Genomic DNA, 20,785 nt, shown 5'->3' on the forward strand with positions numbered 1-20,785 from the left:
CCAGAGAAAAAGCCAGACTTGGTGTGAATTGCTGATACCTTTACTGGACCTTCTGGTGATGTGCAGTGACAAGGTGGGGTGTGCCAGGCGGGGCAGAGCACAGCTCGTGTTCACCTGGCACATGCTGGCTATCCAAAATCAGTGTAATTCCTTATTCTGTGACAGAATTAAAACTTAGCAGGCAACACCAGAAGTAATATGCTACTTTGGCTCTGTATGTTATGTAGAATAATACTAAAGCCTGTTCTTTGAAGGGGTTTTAATGTATCAGTCAGTTTAAAAACACACTGGCCTCATGTACGTTTAGCCTTTGATGATATTATATCCTTCTCCCTGTGGGTAAGGGGCTCTTATTATGCTTCATCATGAGGTTCCTTTTGTCCTGCCCCTGACAAAGCCCAATCAGCACAAGAGTGGCAGAACACCCCAGGTACTGGCAGCTGCACACATGTAGCCCTTAGTCAGCAGAAAAGAGGTTGGAATTGGTGGTACCTCTGCTTCCATGCTACACTTAAAGCAGATCTTGGGAATCCCTCAGGGTTAAAAAACCCCAAAACACCTCAATGCAAGAAAGGTCTCTGCTCAAAATTGCTCTCTAACCTTCCTGTTCTCTAAGTCTTCGAAAAAGATTTCCTCAAAGAAGAGAGCAAGAGTCAGAGCAGAAGCAGAACGGATGCCTGGATGGCAGAGACAAGACAGAGTGGGCTGTCCAGAGGTGAGAGCATCACAAGCTTGATCCAGATGAAGAAATAAATGGTGACTCTGAAACATAACATGGGGTTTACCATGTCAGGAGTGAAAGGGTATAAAGACCTAAACTGTATACTTGTGTGAGAACATAATGGTCCTTGTCATTGACTTGGTGTTGAAAGGAATGACTTCCATCTAGAGGATGCAGAAAAAACAGGAGATAAATTTCAGTACTGGAACAGTTTAATGGGAAAAGATTGAAAAATAGGAGGAATATGGAAATTAGACAGGGATGACATTCTAAGAATTTAAATGTGGCATTTGGCAGCAGCAGTATCGCTCATGGAAAAACAAACAACACTAATCAACATCAGATGTATTGTTGTTTTAAAATAGACTTTACGTAATGACAATAAATATAAAAGAAATCTTAATATTCAGAAACTATTAGCAAACATTCTTAGAAAAATACAAAAAATACATTCTTACATTCTGAACTTTATCAACATACACAGAGTCGAAACAGGCGGCGGCGCTCTGTGATTTATGGTGCTTGTTAAGGCAATGAAATGGTCACTGGTCCAAGTTCACACTGACTTCAGCACATCTGTACAAAGAGTCTGGCATCCATATAGATAAATGTAACAGAGTAAAAGTGATTCATACTTTGTAATAAATGTGAAGTTTACCTTCAAGCAGATCTTTAAATATTATTAAAGTGACCTTGCCTTAAAAAAAAAAAAAGAGTAATACTCAGAGGTTGGCAACTGCCCCCCTCCCTCGCCCCCAGCATTTTGTTCTGATGCCTGTGCAGAGCTCGCTGCGTGCCAGCAGAGCACGTTGCATCAGTTGGAGGTAGGAGGCTGCAGAAACGGCACAGCTTAAGAGATCCAACTATTAAAACGCAATTATTAGTCGCTGTTGGCTTCCCCTCTCCTTTCTCCCTCACTCAGGACTGTGCTGTGACTAACACTGTGCGTACGGCAACCTGAACTGTGTTCCTGATATAATGCCTTCTGAAATGAGATGTTACAGCTACATTAGCAAGGAGCACGGCACTTCAGAAGCAAATCACTAGAGCAAAAAGTTGATGCTGACTGGCTGATGCCCACGCAGTTTTTGCTGCTCTCTTCAGCCTAGCTCTGGTTTTAGCTCTCTGGACTAAGTGCTTGTCAGAAACCATTAAGTGCATGTCTAAAAACCTTCCTTCTGCTTCAGTTTAAACCAAGAGGAATCCAGTCCATGTGCCTTGAGACCAGTCTGTGACAGGAGGCATCACTCAGAAAGTGGGGATGAGTGGAAGACTAGTTTCCAAAGCACACACTTGATTTGAACAAAAATGGTATATATATATATAAAAACACCCAAAGCTGACTAGGGTTTTAATATGGGAAGTGCCCAAGACATAGATACACACTCTTTGTTGATGTAGCAGGGTGGGGTTTTTTTTAATCATAATTTTAAGGGCAGGAATATAAACTCTTGATGACACCCAGACCCAACTTTGTTTTATATCCAAATGATACACAAAGGGCCAACCAAGAGAGGCCATGGGAACAAGTAGGGAGTGGAAGACCAGGCGATCCAGAAAACGTCCATTAAGCTCTGCCACTACTCACACTGTGATCCCAGGCCAGGCACTTAATTTCTTTGTGTCCTAGTCCCTTTACCTCCCAAAGAGAGCAAGAAATGCTTCTTTAAGACCAAATAATTACCCATTTTGTGCAACACCGCAACTGAAAGGATGTTTAAGGCACATTGACACTGTCAACAGTGATGGAGGTATGAAAATGGCATCTCAGCTGAAAACAGCTGCAGCTGGGGAAGGCCCAGTTCAGAGCTAAAATCAAATGCTCAAAGTCTGTGAGGAGCTGACTGGCCTTGCTAACCAAACTCGTTTTCCATGGGAATATATCCTGAGTACTTCACTAAAATTGAAACAAAACAGGTTTTTGGACAAAGATTTGTTTTAACCAGAGGTTTGTTATACTGTGCAGTGACAGGGCCAGAGGCAACAGGCACAAACTGGAACACAGGAGGTTCCCACTGAACACCAAGAAACACTTTTTCACCGTGAGGGTGACCGAGCGCTGGCATAGGTCACCCAGGGAGGTTGTGGAGTCTCCATCCTAGGAGATATTCAAAAGCTGTCTGGACATGGTCTTGGGCATCCTGCTCTAGGGGGCCCTGCCTGAGCAGGGGGCTTGGACTAGATGACCTCCAGAGGTCCCTTCCAGACCCAACCCTCCAGGAGAAAGGTCAAACCAGTCTTGAGGGGATGTATTTTGATAAGAAATTCTTTCTTGGTTAGAAAGTTCTGAGTGTTTGTCCATCTGCCCAATTTCTATTTGTTTCCTAACAAATTATAGACTTGTGATGTTTCTGACAAAACGAAAACAAAGGGCAAAGGATAGGATTTCCTGTGCAAAGAAGCACCAGCCTCACTGCTGCTCGGGATGACTGTCATTTAATGTTATGGTTGATCTCATTTTTCTGTCCTGCATCTCTTTTTTTGTCTTCAGGTGGTGTCTACAAAAAGTTTTCCAGGCATTATAAGTGAACTTCAGTCCTTCAGTGTCAGAAATGATTCTCTGGAACCTGGGAGTTTCTTTCTTTCTTTGATCTTTCCTTGATTTTTGAACCAAGCTGTCCTCTCATGTTCTTCCATGCGATCATGCAAAGTTTGGCTGAGTGAAAGCTTGTGTATTGTGACCGCTGAAAGGACCCTCCTTATGTGCTACTTCTCCTGGTTCAAATGCTGCTGTTTCAAAGGGTAGGCTTGAGGTACACAGCAGTATGTGGAAGTTTTGCTATAAAATTCAGGTGCTTGATTCCTTCTGATTATTAATGGCGTAAAATACACCTTATAAAGGCTACTTAGTTTTTGCAAATGAACTTCATACTATGTAAAAAGCTATATGAATAATCTGGCTGAAAATTCTGCATATCTATCATGTTTAAGAAGAGTACAGATTCACAAGCACAACAGCAATCACCTGATTTACAGAGCACATTCTTTTGCTATTTTAACAACATTTTGGTTTTCAGAATGTGTAGAAATTGGTCCAGTGAAACTGCTAAAAGAGGAAGCAAGTTGATAACTTTGAATATCACCGCTGCAGACACAGAGCGGAGCTTTACATACATGTTTCATCTGTAATTCCCTACCTCCCAGTTTGCATCTGCAGCCAAAATAGCCAAGCAGATCTGCAGCCTAATTTGAAGATGATTGATAGCTCTAGCACATCCATCCACACCTCTAACATCCTTCCTAGTTATTTAAAACTTCCTAACATGGTTAAGGCATATCAAATGGCTTATCCCAGCCTCCAGTTTCAATAGGTCTTGCCAGAATTCACTTTACCACGCAATGTTGTATCACAACAGATCCAGCTGCACGTTCTTCCTACATCAAAACCTATCAGGGGAGAGCAAAGTGCCTCTTGTGTGGGAGAACTGTAAAAGACAGCCCTCCACAAATATTGATTTACTACGTGAAAGTACTTCTAACACTTATTACTGTTACAGGCAGGAGACCTTCAAGGCAATGGTCACTGAGAGCAGCATGGGCTACTGAACGAGTGAAAGTACATTGGCTGGGGAAAGACAAAATGCTTGAGTTTTCTCCTCATTCAGAGTGCTGTGAAGTCAGTTTGTATGCATTGATTTCAAAGGCAATTCTCCTGTTTACACAGAGATGGATGAACAGGATGGGCTTACAGCCTTGCTGCTCCTTGTGATGAAAGTCCATGATTAATTGAAATATCTTGTTACCCATTTAAGTCTCAGTATGCATAGCTAATTCAGTGTAACACACAACAGCGCTTAGTATGTCAACCCCAATGGCTTAACAATGTGATTTTGAGTTGTATTTTCCTCTTCTCTCCTTCATGTTTTGGCTTTTCCTCTTCATTTTATGGTTGGTGTTTGCATTCTCAAGTAATCAAAACTCCTTCAGAAGAGGTGCTGGCATTTTTACAACAAATCATTCTTGTTCTTAAGGTTTTATTCAAGTCAAATGAGATCTAATAGCCAATGCCTAAATGAAGTGGAAAGCACTCCATGTATTTGAGAATTAATCTGCACTGTCTTAAGATGATAAATAATTTTTTTATCTTCACATGTAAAAAAATATGTCCTACAAAAGCTGTTAAAAAAAATGTTAACTCTTATTTGAGTCGCAGTGGTTGCATTTCTCCAAGGGTAACAGGTAAATGAGCAGGTAACAGTTGCAAGAAACGATGCTTAGTAAAGGGAATTAATCCAAAGTATTTGATTAGCTATTGGTAATATCTGGATAGGTATTAGTTGGCTAAATACTGTTATTCCATATAAAAAAAGTACTTATTCAGCTTTAGGTCGTAAAGTGCTGTCTACTCCTCTGATAATTTTGTCGGCTATTTTCCCCATGGTTTTTTTCACAACTTTGAGATCATTCTCATGCAAGAGTTTCTGTGTTAGGTACTTCTCTCGTTTGACCTTGCTCTTGGTCTTTTGTGATACATCCGGAATTGCGTATGAAATAACAAACTTCACAAAGTATATGACATGCTGGGGAAGGTGAAAAAGAAAAAAGAAGTCAGTCAGGCTGAACAGGACATCATAATCACAATCGTAATTATTATTATTAATGAAATGTCACATTATCTCTTAAGACTCTGAGCTGGTTCTGTACCAGTATCTATCACAGTGGAACAGCACTTCAAAAAGCAGACATGACTGATGAACAGAAAAAACTGGCTGATAAACAAGAATTTCTGATTTTCTAATCCTGATTTTAACAAGGATTTCTCTGCGTGCCCTGGTATCCAGTCCTTACCCTCCTGCGTGGAAATACTGGTTACAGTGTCTTTTAGAGCTGTTTTAGGTTTGTTGAAATGGCTCTGGGGCAATGGACTTTTCTCTGCTGTGGGGACTCTGATCTAACCAGTTGTGTTTTTCTGATGAATTCAGTAGTTCCTGGATCAGGCCCTAAGTACATTTTATAATGAAATAATACCTAATATTCCTCTCCCTTCAGCTTGGACTGACTCCCATCTTTCATAAGCCCAGACAGTTGCTGCAGAGGAAGAAGGAGCAATCACTTTTCAGTGCTCATCGTGAGCCTCATCTCTTGCAGCGACTGTTTTTATACACTTTGCTCTGCTGGTGGACGTGTGTTATGTATATGTATTCGTGAGGCTGCGCCCAAACTTCTCCTCATCATATGTAAAAATTGTTTTGGTGCAACTGTCCCTTTCATTTCTGATGCTAAGAGCAATTTTATAATTCTGGAGAAAAGGAACTGCAAACGAGTGACGATCCTTCGCTGATGTAGTGACTTCAGAGACTTCTTTTTTAACCAGTGCTACACTTTATTTACTTCTCCCAAGTTCTTGCCCACGTTAGGACATATCTCCAGCTCTGATAGCTGTGTGCCTGGGCAGAACACCTTTAAAAGATTTTTCTGCAAGGAGGGAAGAGAAATTTCCAAAAGCAATGCTCGAACCCCTACACGCTTACCTCCATGACAATGATGAAAGCCAGCTTGGCTGCTATGACATGCCAGTAGTATATGTTATGTTCATATTGGTGCTGGTGACCAGGAGGGTAACGGAGATCCCGGTATCTGAAAGCAATGTAGGAAAGTCAGGAATTACGTCTCGGGAACCTCTGCAGTTAGGCACTGTGGCCAGAGGATGGAGCAAGACATGTTCCTGCTTAATGCATCCAGCAACAGTTGGCTGCACGTAACTACAGGAATAGGTAAATTTATTGTCTGCAGAATAAGCTGTATTTGCCTGAAACGTCCTTTTTTTTTCTCTTTTCTTTTTTGCCACGTATTAAGAATTAATTTTAAAAATGTAATGTGTTTTTTTTTTCCTTGAAGATTATGAATTCTGAGAAAAATAAAATAAAGTAAGAATTTTCAGAGTAGCGTGAACTTAAGGGTTCCGCTTCCACTCAGATCTGTCATTCAAAATATGCTGGCTTTTTACTGTGGTTTAAGAGCTTTTACTGGATTTTGTTAACTGAATGAGATGATTCAGATATTAAAAAAATATATTTATTCTTCTCATTGGGAAAGAATGGTTATTTGACACTTGCCTGCACGTCGTTTGGTTCCCAAGCCAGGGGGAAAACGGCTTGCTTGCATTCTTGAAGTCTGATACATTGAAGACTGAAAGAGTACTGTTTATATACCCTTTCATAGTGTGACTGCTGTGACTCCCATAAGGAGGGACCGAAAAGGACCAGTAATAAACCAGACGAGGAATCATATCAGATGTAAAAGCAATTATCATAGCCTGCATTTCAGAAAAAGAAGACAAAAAAGCAGAGGAGTGTTTAAGAAATAAGCCTTATGGCTTTGCCATATATTTAGTATCTCAAAAGTTACAGTATGAGCTAAAAATAGAAAATATGTGCTTTTCCAGCACATATTGTCAGTGATTCCCTCTGTAAATGTGCACATAGTCACTCAGGGGCATAAAACAATCTCCTTCTGGAATGTGCACTCTGTAGGGTTTTTAAATTACTGGATGCCTTAAAAAAGTGATAGGAGAATACACTTTCTTCCTCGTGAGTGGGCAGTGGAGGTCAGCAGCCAATCTCACCTGAAAGTCCTGTAAGGTAACCTTCAGCAAACATGCTTGCTGTCAGATGTACTTATGAGATACCTAAAGAAATCCTGCCTGATAAAGCTCATGGGAACAATGGAAGAGTCCTTCAATAATAGAAAATTATATTTCACAAGGAAGACTGAGGTTTGAATAAAAGAATTAAATAAATTGTATTTATATATATATATATATATACATATATATATATATGATCCATCTCTGACCCTAGAAACATCCCACTCCTCCTGAGGTGAGAGCCAGACCAAATTCATCTTGGCAGTTGTTGACTCATAAGTTTCAGTGTCAGTACATGTGGAAACTGCTTTTGATGCCAAGATATATTTTTTTTAGTGGCAGCTGCATAGTGCTGTTTTACATATGACGTGACCATTTGTTTTTATCTCACTCCCAAGAGAGTCCCTGTCCTACTCAGTCTGCTAGTCACAAGCTGGGTAGGAAATTGGATCTGTGGGTTTGTTGTGGGAAGTTTTTTTCTAAACTCATGAACTTCTCAAAACATCCTATTCTGGAGGGCAGGTTAGTTATGTTTAATCCAAGGTCCTCCTCTGCTAGTGCAAATTCAAAAGGTTTCCCTGTGAGGAAGACTTTCCACTGGCGAGATCTGCAGCTGAGTGCCTAGCAAGTGTCTGCCTGGCCAACTGACCATGACAGGCGTCTCTGGGACCCAGCACCTAGGAGGGAGTGAGGAGCTGCACTCCAGGGTTGAAAGAGAAGTCTTTTGTCCCATGGCAGGGGGAAAAACACTTGTCAACACAATGGAAGGAACCAGGGCAGAGAAATGGAGGAGAATGTAGGGGGTCTAATGGGATGAGGAGGAGAGAAGCTTAGACAGAAATATGTAATAGGGGCAGAAAAAAGCTGTAGTCAGTGTGTGGGACAGAGGAAGGCACCAAGTTAAGCAGCAGTGGGTATCAGAGGAGCGTAAGAGCTTGTTAATATCTGTATTTTATTCCCCTTCATGCCAACCTGTAACTCCTGCAGTTTGTATTTCCTTATTTTCACGGGATGGGGCAAAAATGTGAAGCATTCCCAGCAAGAGGAGGTATTTGAACATTTGTAAAAAAAGGGGAGGGTGGAGAAAGGGCGGAAAGAAAATGCGGACACCTCTTCTACAGTTCCTCAGACAACACTTTGGTGGCAGTGCTAGCTAAAACAACCACCGTCCCTCCTGCCTCTGCACCTAGCAGTCACTCCGGCTTTCCTGCAGCTGTGCAGCAGATGGGATGGTGGCACTTATCTGTCGGGGAATCCCAGCCAGACCCACTCCAGGATCTGTTTTGTCATGTGTCTGCCAGAGTGCTGGTGCCAGCACAGCACCAGAGACAGCAACAAGGGGAAAAGACAGGGAAGGGAATGGGCAAGGAACTGAAAGGAGGGGTGCAAGACCCACCCCACCTCAAGTAGCACCGCTGCCAGATGTTGAACACTGTCCTAATGTCTTACCCTTTGAGTTGGCTTACTTTGAAGTACTTAAGAGCTAAAGTCTAGTTAAGGCAAACTTTGCAGAAAAAAAGGCTTATGATAGAGGCTGTGGTCCAAAATCTGTGTCCGGTTCTCCAGAATATCGTTACGTTGGAGTCCGCTTGAGAGAAAGCTGTGTGGTTGATGAGAAAGGAAAGGGAGGCATCCTTAGACTGACAAAAACTTGCTTAAAATTATCAAGTAAAATATTTGTGTGTGTGTGTGTGTACTGTACTCTGGTTTAAATCAAATGCAGTTGGCATGAATTTTTTAAAACTGTTTCTAAGCATTACATGCCAGCGTGCAATGAAGTGAAAATTAGGTGTTGTTTATATTTACACGCAGAGTAGGTGGTTTTGGCTGACAAGAAATATATACTACTGTGTCTTGCAGTTGCCAGGAGAAGACCTCGCACCTAAATTATTCTGGTTTTAACTGAAGTGCAAGCACAGGAAGTTTTAGTTAAATAAAATTTCTTACTCTTCATTAACTCATCCAGTCAGACTACAAATGAACTAATAGCAACTGAACATTTAGTCAAAAAAATACCTTCTCCCTATGGACCAAATGCGTTTGATGTGGCTTCTGTGTATCATTTAGAACAATGCCAGAATATGGTATTTAGACAACTTAATATTTGCTTTTATTGACTTTTTTTTTTTTGCAAGGCCCCAGGTCTCTCATCATCCTAAACCTGCATTACATCCCACTCTCCTCCCCCTCTCAGAACAACCTCCAGATGTGCTCCAGAGTGCTGCAAGGACAGAAATAGGAAAGCAAATCCTACAGCATCCTCTCAAAGGAAAAACTTTTTTCCTCCTGAATTATGGGCTGCATTTCAGAGTATTGCACTGGAGAACTACAAAGAAATAGCACATCCTCTGCTTCTCGAGCTTTACTGCACACAGTTTTCCATTTATACCATAACTAATTAAAAGCAATCTTCAAATCAACAACAGATGCTTTGGTATCATGCAACAGCAAGCCCAGTGCTGGAGCGGCAAGTTGCAAAACTAGTAGTTTTGTGCAAAAGTTGCTTGCAAGCTATTCCAGAGGTAGTACAGGAAGAAGATGATGCACTACTCAGGTCTAATCAGCTGCAACAAGTCACATACAAGAGAAGAAACAGTTTCTTTGTAATAAGGAAAACTGGAGGAAAGGAAGGAAAGACCTGTGGCCTGTGCTCGATCCTGGATGTCAAACAAGAAAAAAACATACTTAAAGGAATAAAACAGCTTCTAGTATTTGATCTAGTGTTTGGCTTTATAGCCCACACTTCATTAGCAAGAAACAGTGACCTCTTTGATGTCCTTACAACACCTGCAGCAGGGTGTTTTGAACATGATGGTGTACGGTGCTGTGCCCCTTGCGTGCCAATAGCCCCCCCTCTGGTGTCAGTGGCAGACACATCACACTCACACTGACATTGACTCCATGGAGTGCCTAGGACCTCCAAGAAAAGTAACTCTGAAAGAAATGTGCCTGCACTTACCAGTCACGTGAACATTGGGATCGAGTGCCTGTCAAGGAGGACACAGTAAACCCAAGCTGTCAATATACTTTTGCTCATTGAGGACTCATGTTTTTGGCAATGCCTTGAGGACCATAGCACATAAGGAGGAATTTGGAGTGAAAAAAGGTTGCATATCTCCAATTAGCCTCAGGTGGGTTGTGGAAGGGTCGTGATAAGAGACCTAAAAATACTGCTGGGCCATTTTTCTGCAGAACGCAAAGCAGAGCATGAACATGTTCCTGACAGAAGCCCACACATGGCTGAGTCACCGTAAGGTCACCAAAGCCCCTTTAACTCTGCCTTGAATATCATAAAGGCTATGACTAAGGTACTTAGAACAATATTTTAAAGCAATCTTAAGATTTATATCCAAATTTTTATTTCATCTTATTAATGTTTAAAAATATCTCAAGTGTGGGTCACAAGGGGAAATGGCCAGCCTCTTTTCAGTGGTCTGTGGAGACAGAACAAGGGGGCAATGGCTGCAAGTTGGAGCATAGGAAGTTCCACACCAATATGCAGAACTTTTTCACAGTGAGGGTGACAGAGCCCTGGGACAGGCTGCCCAGGAAGGTTGTGGAGTCTCCTTCTCTGGAGATATTCAAGACCCGTCTGGACACCTACCTGTGTGACCTGTCCTAGGGAGCTGCTCTGGCAGGGGGGTTGGACCCGATGATCTCTCGAGGTCCCTTCCAACCCCTACAATTCTGTGATTCTATGATTACCAGACCCAGATGGATTGACTAGGAAAGACAGTTAGCTTATCCAAGAGCATAACATTTGTTTTTCTTCCAGGGCACCAGAAGCTTCTTTGCCTTTTATATTTAAGATTTGTACCAGCATAGTTTAAAAAAAAAGAAAAAAGAAGAGGACATTGATGCACCAATAATGTTACTTCTACTTTACTGTAGTTATGCTTCATCTGGGAATTTGCACCATCTCCATAATGTGCTGGGAGAGTTATCATTAATTTTTTCTTTTACACAGGCACTAAAAAAAGATCCCCAAAGTATCTCTGGTGTCACCTGACATTTCTAACAGTCTGAACATGTGTTACCAAAGTTGCATCATTTTTATTTGAAATTTTAACACCAGATTTACTAGTAGGCCTTGGATGTTTCACATGCCTGTGGAACAGCTGGATTTATGTTCGGCTTGCCTCAGCAGAGCAGTGTGAAACAGCTGGAGCATATGCTCTAGCTTGTTGTTTGTCTCCCAGATTCTTTTGCAAATTTTCCATCTTTGAGTTGCCTTTTTGCTTCTGACATTTCTCTGTGCTTAATTCTCTACCTTTATTTTCTCCTGAGTCCCCTATCTGCATCCTAGCTATGTTTACCGTAAGTGATGAACTGCTATAGTGAGAAATAAAGTTCTGAAAAAGATTAATGACCATTTTGGGAGACCTTCAAATACCTGAAAATACAGCTGGTACCTGAGGCTGACACATAAAATTTTTTGAATCACTGAAATCCACTCCTATTTCTATATGGTGCAACCACCAACACCCAAAATAATGAAAATAATCTACGGAGAAATTAATAACTCAATAGGCAGTCAGGACATGGAAGGTCATCTTCTCATTATAGAATCACAGAATCTTTAAGGTTGGACAAAAACACTAACATCATTAAGTCCAACCATCTGTCCAATACTACCATGTCAACTAAACCATGTCCTGGAGTGCTTCTCTACACATTTTTTGAAGACCTCCAGGTAGGGTGACACCACCACCTCTCTGGGCAGCCTGTTCCAAAGCCTGACCAGTCTTTCAATGAAGACATTTTTACTAATACCCAATCTAAACCTCCCCTGATGCAACTTAAGACCATTTCCTCTCGTTGTGTGCTTGTTACTTGGGAGAAGAGACCAACCCACATTTCACTACAACCTCCTTTCAGGTAGTTGTATAGAGTGATAAGGTCTCCCCTCAGCCTCCTCTTCTCCAGGCTAAATAACCCCAGTTCCTTCAGCCACTCCTCATAAGACACATGCTTCATACCCTTTACCAGCTTTGTTGCCCTTCTCTGGACCCACTCCAGCACCTCATTGTGCTTCTTGTAATAAGGGGCACATTCTTCAAAAATAGCCTCAGCCTTCTAGGGGGAAAGCAAAGATTTTCAAGAGTGGGGGAAAGAGAGAGGGCAATATGCAGGGACACTCACCTGGGTGTGGGAAGAGAAGGTGCATGCACCCATCTCATTATTTCTGAAAAGCAGAAACCTTGGGGTGGAAACCCCAGACCACCCAAGTACCTAATGGCTATAGAGGTGCTTGAGATACAGGAAAATAGGTTCATGCCCTTATTTAAATTTGAATTGCTCTTTCACTTGAAGCAAGTCCCCTAGCTATCAGTTTCTGCAGTAGTGCTCACCTCCATCTCCCACCTCTTACCCAAAGTCCACCATTCTCCAAACAGGCAGAGCCTCCTGTGAAAGCTTGGACTAAGACAAACTCTTGTTTTCAGACTCAACTGCTTTCTCCAGAAGCTCCTAGTGAGCGCAATAAGGTACTGTGACTGCCAGGGCTAGGTCCTGGAGGAAGTTACTACCTTTAAGCATGTCTGAAGGAATCCCTGATCTCACCAACAGCAGTAGAAAATAGTGACTTTGCTGAAACATTTGGCCTATTAACTATGGACAATCTGCAGTGTTACTGCCCCTGCAGAGGAAACCAGTGGTCACTGCTTTTGTGAGAAAGGCCAGTGTTGGGAATTTTTGGAAAGACAACATATATTAACTACAGTTCAAGAATAAGCAACTAAATAATTCACAGTGGTAAAGTCCAGTGGATTGCCTTTCTCTCCACACTGCAGCCCATGTGTTGAGATCTTGGTGAATTAATGATACGGGAAATTTGAAAGGACTGAATGTCATTGTTAGGAGTATATTCATCAGAAAAAACCCACAACTTTTTCTAAATATTTTAAAGAACCTCTTAAAATGAATTTAGAATCCAACTGAAACCCAGGTTAATTTGCAAATTCTCAGAAAATTCCTTCTGTTCTCAATAAGTAAGTGCTACAGTTTTGAGCCCACATTTTATTGAAGCTGAATTTCTGTTTTAATCATAAAATTTGCCTAAAGGTGAATTTAAATATAAAGGCATGTCCATAAGAATTGTAACAATTAGGAACAACAATCAGTTACAACCTAGCTACACTGCAACCTAGTTTTATTTTAAATTTCATGTGTTTAGCTGTAGACTTTCCAAAGAGGTCTCTGTACCACGTGCTATGATTTTAGGAAAGATAAGCTATATTCTTCCTATGTAACAGATTGTTCTGAAGACTCTTGCAGCTTTAATAAAATTTCCTCTCTTTAGATGTAGTGCTTTAGACAGCAGCCAAATTCTGCTTCCGAAACATCTGAAAAGTAACTGAGGGGGGCTGAGGTCTTAAGGGGCTGGTGATTGTAATCAATTTAGGATCATATGTGCTCCACTGCCACACGTGGCATTCCCACAATGCCTGTGGTGAAGCCACTTTACTTTTTTGCAGTTGCTTGCCCGGTACTTACGTTGGTGACCACTGCCAGAATGGCTATGCCTTGCAGGATGGGCTGCCAGGCGCCGATGTCTTGTGCCTTCTGTGGAACCATGCGCCTGAACTGGGTCGTCAGCTTCCACGCATCCAGCCGGATTTCCAACATGTTGTTAATCAGAGCCAGGAGAGGGGCCAGGGGGAACGATGCCACAAACAGAGTGACAAAACCAAACTGTATAACTGCCAAAGGGAGAGGTTATGTACACTGATGAGGCTTTCACTTACTGCAGATAAGCATATATAAGCACGTAAACTTTATATACTCCAACTGTGGGAGAGAGACGCAGGAAAAGCAGCTGAGTTCCTAGCAAATCCTATATCTGAGAAGACAGGAGCACAACAGTACGGAAAAGAACTACTAGGAGGAGGGACAGAGAAACTTTACCAGTCATCAGTGTTACCAAGAGAAACTATTCAGTTTGTTTAAAAATCCATTTCATTCCTATGTCTTTGTCATGAAGACTGGGAAATCTAATGACTCTCTGTCTCAGTGCTGTGCTGGAAAGCCCGAACCAACAATCGTGTTACTGCTGCCTGGGTGCTGCCACAAGCAATGCTGGGACAGAATAGATGGTGGCAACAAGCCAGAGAATTGCCAGCTCCCAAGAGACGGGTGACCACATATCCTTATCAGAGTAGACTGACACAGGGCTCTGCTGTACAACACCGCAACATGGCAGTGCTCTGCCTTCTGCATGCATTTCTCAGAGGATGGGCAAAGCAGCAGCAGCTCCCCCTGTACAATCACATCCTGTTCCCTAGTTATAAATTAGATTGAGGGGTAGCTGCTTAATAAAAGCTTGGACAGCTATCTATAACAGCTCATCAAAACTTGGAAAACATTCATGTCTCCTCTGTCTATAAAGCATTGCTTGCATCAAGATTTTTTATAGCATGTTTGTATCCAGCAGTGATAGCAAATCCAAGCTAAACTGACACTTACCCATTTCAAGATACTCATAAAACAGTCCAAGTTTTCCAATAGGCTGCAGGTGGTAGTCCTGTTCCCAGCGTGGAACAACTTTTTCTGATCTAGCAGCTGCACAGTATCTTCCGATCAGATTCTTAACCCAACTATCAGCCAGGGAGAAAAAGACCACTAACATTGGTAAAATAACCTAGAAAGTTCAGTAAGGAAAAAAAATTGACATTTGTGCTGTTATAGCTTTGAACAGTGGAGACAGTTATTCCTGAATTACTTGAAACCTCCTTCAAACCTGAGTATAATCTTCTGTTGCCTTATCCTGAAAGCTTTTATTTACAACCATAAATAAAAATGTAAAAGGGCAATCATAGTAGTTTATGCTTATGTTGTAGAGGTGGATGGCTACATTAAATTCAAACTAACAAAAAACCCAAGTTAAATATAGGCCTGTGGTTAGACAAATTAATTTCTTCTGATCACAACATCGTAGAATGCTTGAGGTTGGAAGGCACCTCTGGAGGTCCTTTGGTTGAACCAGTCCTCGCCCAGGCAGGACCACCCAGGACTGTGTCCAGATGGCTTTTCACTGCTTCCAAGGATGGAGACGCCACAAGCTTTCTGGGCAACTTATGCCAGTGCTTAGTCACTCTCACAGTACAAAGCTGGTCTTTTTGTGTTCAGAGGGAACTTCCTGTGGTTCAGTTTGTGCTCTTTGCCTCTGGTACTGTCACTGGGCATTAGTAACTGAGATTACCCTGTCAATCTCTTTTTTTCTTCTCACCCTTCATGTATTTGCACATGCTGATGAGATCCCCCTGAGTCTCCTCTTCTCCAGGCTGAACAGTCCCAGCTCTCTCAGCATCTCCTCATAAGTGAGGTGCCTCAGTCACTTCTTCATCCCCGTGACCCTTTGCTGGACTTTCTTCAGTCTGTCCATGTCTCTCTTGTACTGGAGGGCCTAGAATTAGATACAGCACTCCAGGGGGGGACTTCCCAGTACTTAGTAGAGGGGAAGGATCACCTCCCTCGACCTGCTGGCAACACTCCTCCTAATGCATGGGGTTGTTCTTCCCCAGGTGCAGGACTTTGCACTTCCCCTTCTTGAACTCCACAGGGTTCTTGTCAGCCCATTTCTCCAGCCTGTCATGGTCCCTCTGGGTGGTAGTACAACCCTCTGACTTATCAGCTTGGTGTCATCAACAAATTTGTTAAGGGTATACTCTGTCCCCTTGTCCAGATCATCAATGAAGATGTTAAACAGGATGGGTCATAGTACTGACTCCTGTAGTTATACCACTAGCGAACAGCCACCACCTAGGCTTCATGCCTTTGATCACCGCCCTCTGTGATGGGCCATTCAGCAAGTTTTCAGTCCACCTCACTATCTGTTTATCCAGCCCATATTTCAACAGCTTCTCTACAAGACGTTTGTGGAAGACAAGTGTCAACAGTGTTACTGAAGTCCAGGTAGAGAATACCCACTGCTCTCCCCTCATGTACTGAGCCAGTCATTTCATCACAGAAGTTTGGTCAGTGATGATTTCCTCATGGTGAATCCATGCTGAGCACTCCTGATGACTTCTTGTCCTTCATGCGCCTGGAAATGGTTACCTGGGTTAGCTGCTCCTTCACCTTCCCAGGGGTAGAGGTGAGGCTGACCTCATGTGAAAGGCTTGCATGAGAATTTAAGAAAACTGATGAATTGGCTGTAGCCATTTTCAGCAAAGAACCATATTAAAAAATAAGGGGAGTGTGGGCAAATGTCTACAAACAAAGTAAAAAAAAAAAAAAACCCACAGGGTTCTCTATATTTGCAGAGATGCATGAATAAGGGAGTAGTTAGGGAAGATCCAGAAGTCATACTCAGCATTTCAACACCTAAATGTTTCTTGTCATCCTGGGAAGTGAATTCAAAATTCTGGTCAGATAATATAGTTCCTGTACACAGAATGGGGAGTCAGTTGTCTATGTCTGGAACTGGCATCTGCAGGCATGCTCAGTCTAGGGACCCTTCCCCAGGTAAAAGAATATGTTGAAAAGAAGGACTGGTCTACAAGTCTATCTTGCAACCAACAGAACATATGGAGCATTAGGGTCTGGAGGAACCCTATCTCAGCAGAGCACCCTATCCTCACCCTACACAGCACTTAAAACAGACTTTGATGTGGGGTCACTGTGAAGCAAAGGAGCACAGTGGGCTGGAAAGAACCACAGTCAGAAGGAATGCAGTGCTGTAGGCTGGTGCTTCTGGCATTCAGGAGGCCAGGAGCAAACTGGGAGTTCCCTACTCCAAGCAGCATAGCAGCCACCGAGCAGCATAAAATAAAGATCAAGTCATAGGAGAAGGAAGACAGCCCTGGTTAGTGTCTTAACCTAAATTAAATGGAGAGCATTTGTGATTAGTGCTTAGCTTACTGTTTACATGACCTTCCAAAGATCTGCCCCACTGACAGAGAACATTATGAATGTCAAATATGACTGTAAAAACAAACAAATTGAATTAGTAACTTATGCATGACTTTTAAAAGCTCAATGTATAACAGCAAATCATTCCACTAAGCAACGGTGTTTAGTTTAATATTTTCAGAGTTTCTACTGCCTGTTTTAAATACCCAACCTGAAACACACTGAGTCTGATTTACAGAGGAAGGAAGCATTTCTGATCAGAACTAAGATCAGTCAGAATGACGGAGACAGGAGCTCAGAGCTACCAGACCGAAAATATCCAAACTGTCTAAAAAGGCCCCAAAAGACAAGCCTTATTTTAGGATACAATACACATAGTTCAAATGTAGTGATCAAGTGCCTGAACGCATCAAGCAAAAGCAGCGTCTTGCAAATACAAAAGAGCAGATTAGTCAGAGGTTGAACTTACGGGAGAAGCACTTCTTGAATGTTGTTCCAGATTGCTTTGCCTCCCACTATGATGGCAAGCTGAGTTGTTAGTTCAAGGAGACATCCACCTGGATCACACTGAAGGTTGGGAGACACATGAAAATTTTTTGAAGTTGGGTAACTTCTCAGGCATGAATGAAGCATTTAAAATAATGCCTTCCTAGCTTATTATAACCACTTTTCTTAAAGCAATATAGGAAGGCTCCTTAGGTGAAGTCCTGCAGCTCTGTACTGTGCTGTCACTGGGTAAGGGTTACCCCTTCCTGTATGCCAATTCATAGATCATTGGGCCATGGGAAAATAAGCTTGTCTAGGTATGTGGCACACAGTTCTAAGCCCAGCTAGTCTCATGTCATATTCCTTTATGTTAGGGGTTACTAAGCAGGTGATTACTTTGGGAGGCAGTCACTTTTTGAACTCTCACGGTAAGTATGTACTGCTATGTTATACACTTCTAACTGCAGCAGAATACCTGGACTAATGGCTCTTGCTCTTTAAAACCCAACACTGTCATACATTCTTACCTCTTCATTGCGATACTTTCCTAGCCAATAAACTGGATTTCCAGGGTGGCCTACAAATTTACCCTTGAAGAAGGCTATGTAGAAGCATGAAGAATAGTAGTTGACAAACTGGAACAAGAACATTTTTGTTGTCAGACTGTTTTCATATTCAGTCTGTGTCCTTGGAAGTTCTGCAACAACAACAACAACAAAAATAAATAAGAAAAAAGCCAAGCTACAAGTAACCTACAAGCTGCTTTAGAACCTCACCTGGAATAGTATATATGTGCCTCATATTCTTTAATATGACTGAGAGCATTATAAATTAGATTGTACGCAATCCCTGTGTATAGTGTAACTGTTATGCTAATTCTAAAACAATGTGTGTTGTAAAAAGGAAAAAAAAACCTGTTCTCTGACAATAAAGAAAAAGAACAAGCAAAAATTCTGATAACTCAGGGAAAAAAAAGTACCCACATCGAGTAGACTCAGGAAAGATGCAAATGTAACACTTTGCACTGATGAAACAGTATTAATAAAACTATATTAAAATACCACACTACTTCACACATCTAAAGTAAAATAGCTGCTATAATGTTGATGGCCTGGATATAAAGAATAATAATATTTGTGACTGTTTATCTATTTAATAACATGGGAATGGTATCTAGCTTTGGAACAGTGACCTTATTTCATTTATTTACAAGAAAATAGCTATTTTCCCCATAAACAAAAGCTAATCTAATTGAATGTGTTATGCGTTACTGATCTGTTTTCATAAAGCTTGGTTATTATAGTAATTTTCTTTGCTGTGTCTGTTTCACAAACACAAAACTGTAAACAATTGCTCTTTCGTGCTGGCTGTATAAGGGGTTTTCAGGCAAAGAGTTGAATATCACATTCCTCTGATACTGAGAAAATCAGCATTGCAGAATTTCTAGGTGGCACGGTGTGATTTGGTGGGAAAATTCTGAAATGTGTGGTACAGGTGTTCATTTATATGAAATCTTATTATACATACAAATGCCAATTTTTTGTTTCTTGGTATTTTACCCCAAGTCTCTATCTGAGGCACAGCCGTGGCATACCGAAGTCAGTGATCAGGATTGCCACTTTTTCATAGATGACGTTGAGAACCATAATGACTATAAAGCTGATGAGCGAAGCGGTGACTGAAGTGGCCGTCTGCGGAGTCAGGTACTTGCGGATTGCCTCCGTTCCACTAATGTGCTGTGACAACGTTGCAGAAAACACCAGGAAAACCGACAGCCTGTAGACAATGATTCCAATAACTGAAGCAATAATCAAAAGGATCTGCCAAGGGAAGGCAAGAGAGATGTTAATATTGAACCACTTGGCTTTGGGAAAAAGCGAGTTTCAAACACTTTTTGCAATAGGCGAAAGGAAACCGATTGTGTGCCTGTCACTCCATCGAGTGATGAGCGCAAGAGGATGCTCCAGTAAGATAGAAGGCAATAAATCTAGAATGCATAAAAGAAACCTTTTGTTCAGGAGGCATAGTCAATCTGCAGGAAAGAGGTGGTCTGGTTTATGACTAATAACACGGTTTGTACCAATGTGAGTGTAGATAATGAGATGTGTAATCAAATGTTACAGCTTGAGGCGTGTGATGAAAGAAATCTCTCTGTTTTGACATTGGGTCACTGGCAGGATGGCAAACATACGAGCAAGCCCGCATTGGTTATGGAGGGGGGTGTAACATCTCTTTTACATCATAGTGTCACAGACTACAGACCCCTCAAAGGAACAGAGAAATATTAAGCCAAGGCACGCAATCTGTAGGAGTTGTAATAATGCATCCCATCTTGCTTGCCATCTCCTCTCTGCTTCTGCTGTTGCTTTTATTTCTTGCACCTTCTCTAGCCATTATTCAGATTAAGGTCCTCAGAGCTGCAAATCTCTTTTGCTTTTCACTACCTCTGCATGAATCTGGTTACTTCCCTCTCCTGCATGTAATAAGAGAGTGCAGTAACACAAATGACAAACCCAAACTCTTCACCCTGAAGTACTGCCTATTTAAATCCACTGGCCAGTCGATATCCTTGTGTTTGTGTTTCAGATGTGTTAACTCTGAGGCTCTCCTGGGCTGCCAGGCATGACTCTACCTCCCATCTGTCTCCTGTCACCTAGGATGAGGTGTTTTCCAGCTGCTGCTTGTGCCAGGGGCAAGGAGGACACTCGGCAAGCTAAACCACCGAGCTTTTCATGGAGACCTCTGCTGGGCATGCTCACCATGTTGCACATTGTTTCATGGGTGACTGGACTGCTTTCCAGTTATAATTATAATTAAAGCAGCAGCTTGGCAAGGTTAGAGAGCACCCAGCTTTGCTCTGTTAAGTGAAACAAAAACCCTGAAGGAGGCCAAGGACGGTGAGGCATGATACTGAAGCAAAAGGCTGCAAGTAAGACAGAAACTGGCAGAAAGCATGCAAACCAGTCTTTCCCCTAGTCCCCCCACCCCAAAGCAAAGACATTTGTCTTAGAACAACGAGGAAAAAACCAATGAACCACATTGGGAAGCATAACTCACAAGCTACAGCTGCAGGGTATTTTGATACACGTTTTGCTATTGACTGTGTACTAATGGGTATTCGGTCACTACAGCTATCTCTT

General features: G+C 41.9%; 1 protein-coding gene across 1 annotated transcript in view; it reads right to left on the bottom strand.

Annotated features, from left to right (window-relative positions):
- Positions 1-5,034: 5,034 nt before the first annotated feature.
- Positions 5,035-20,785, bottom strand: part of ANO6 (anoctamin 6) — a gene marked incomplete at both ends in the record, with an annotated part of 70,495 nt that continues 54,744 nt past the window's right edge. Inside the window, 8 exons of the mRNA XM_084276891.1 lie at positions 5,035-5,241; positions 6,193-6,298; positions 6,778-6,977; positions 13,803-14,008; positions 14,772-14,902; positions 17,629-17,726; positions 18,173-18,342; positions 19,240-19,465. Of these exons, the coding sequence (XP_084133017.1) occupies positions 5,035-5,241; positions 6,193-6,298; positions 6,778-6,977; positions 13,803-14,008; positions 14,772-14,902; positions 17,629-17,726; positions 18,173-18,342; positions 19,240-19,465 (1,344 nt within the window). The remainder of the gene's footprint in view (positions 5,242-6,192; positions 6,299-6,777; positions 6,978-13,802; positions 14,009-14,771; positions 14,903-17,628; positions 17,727-18,172; positions 18,343-19,239; positions 19,466-20,785) is intronic.

The sequence above is a fragment of the Gallinula chloropus genome (genome assembly GCF_964237585.1).
Source record: "Gallinula chloropus genome assembly, chromosome: 1".
Taxonomy (NCBI): domain Eukaryota; kingdom Metazoa; phylum Chordata; class Aves; order Gruiformes; family Rallidae; genus Gallinula; species Gallinula chloropus.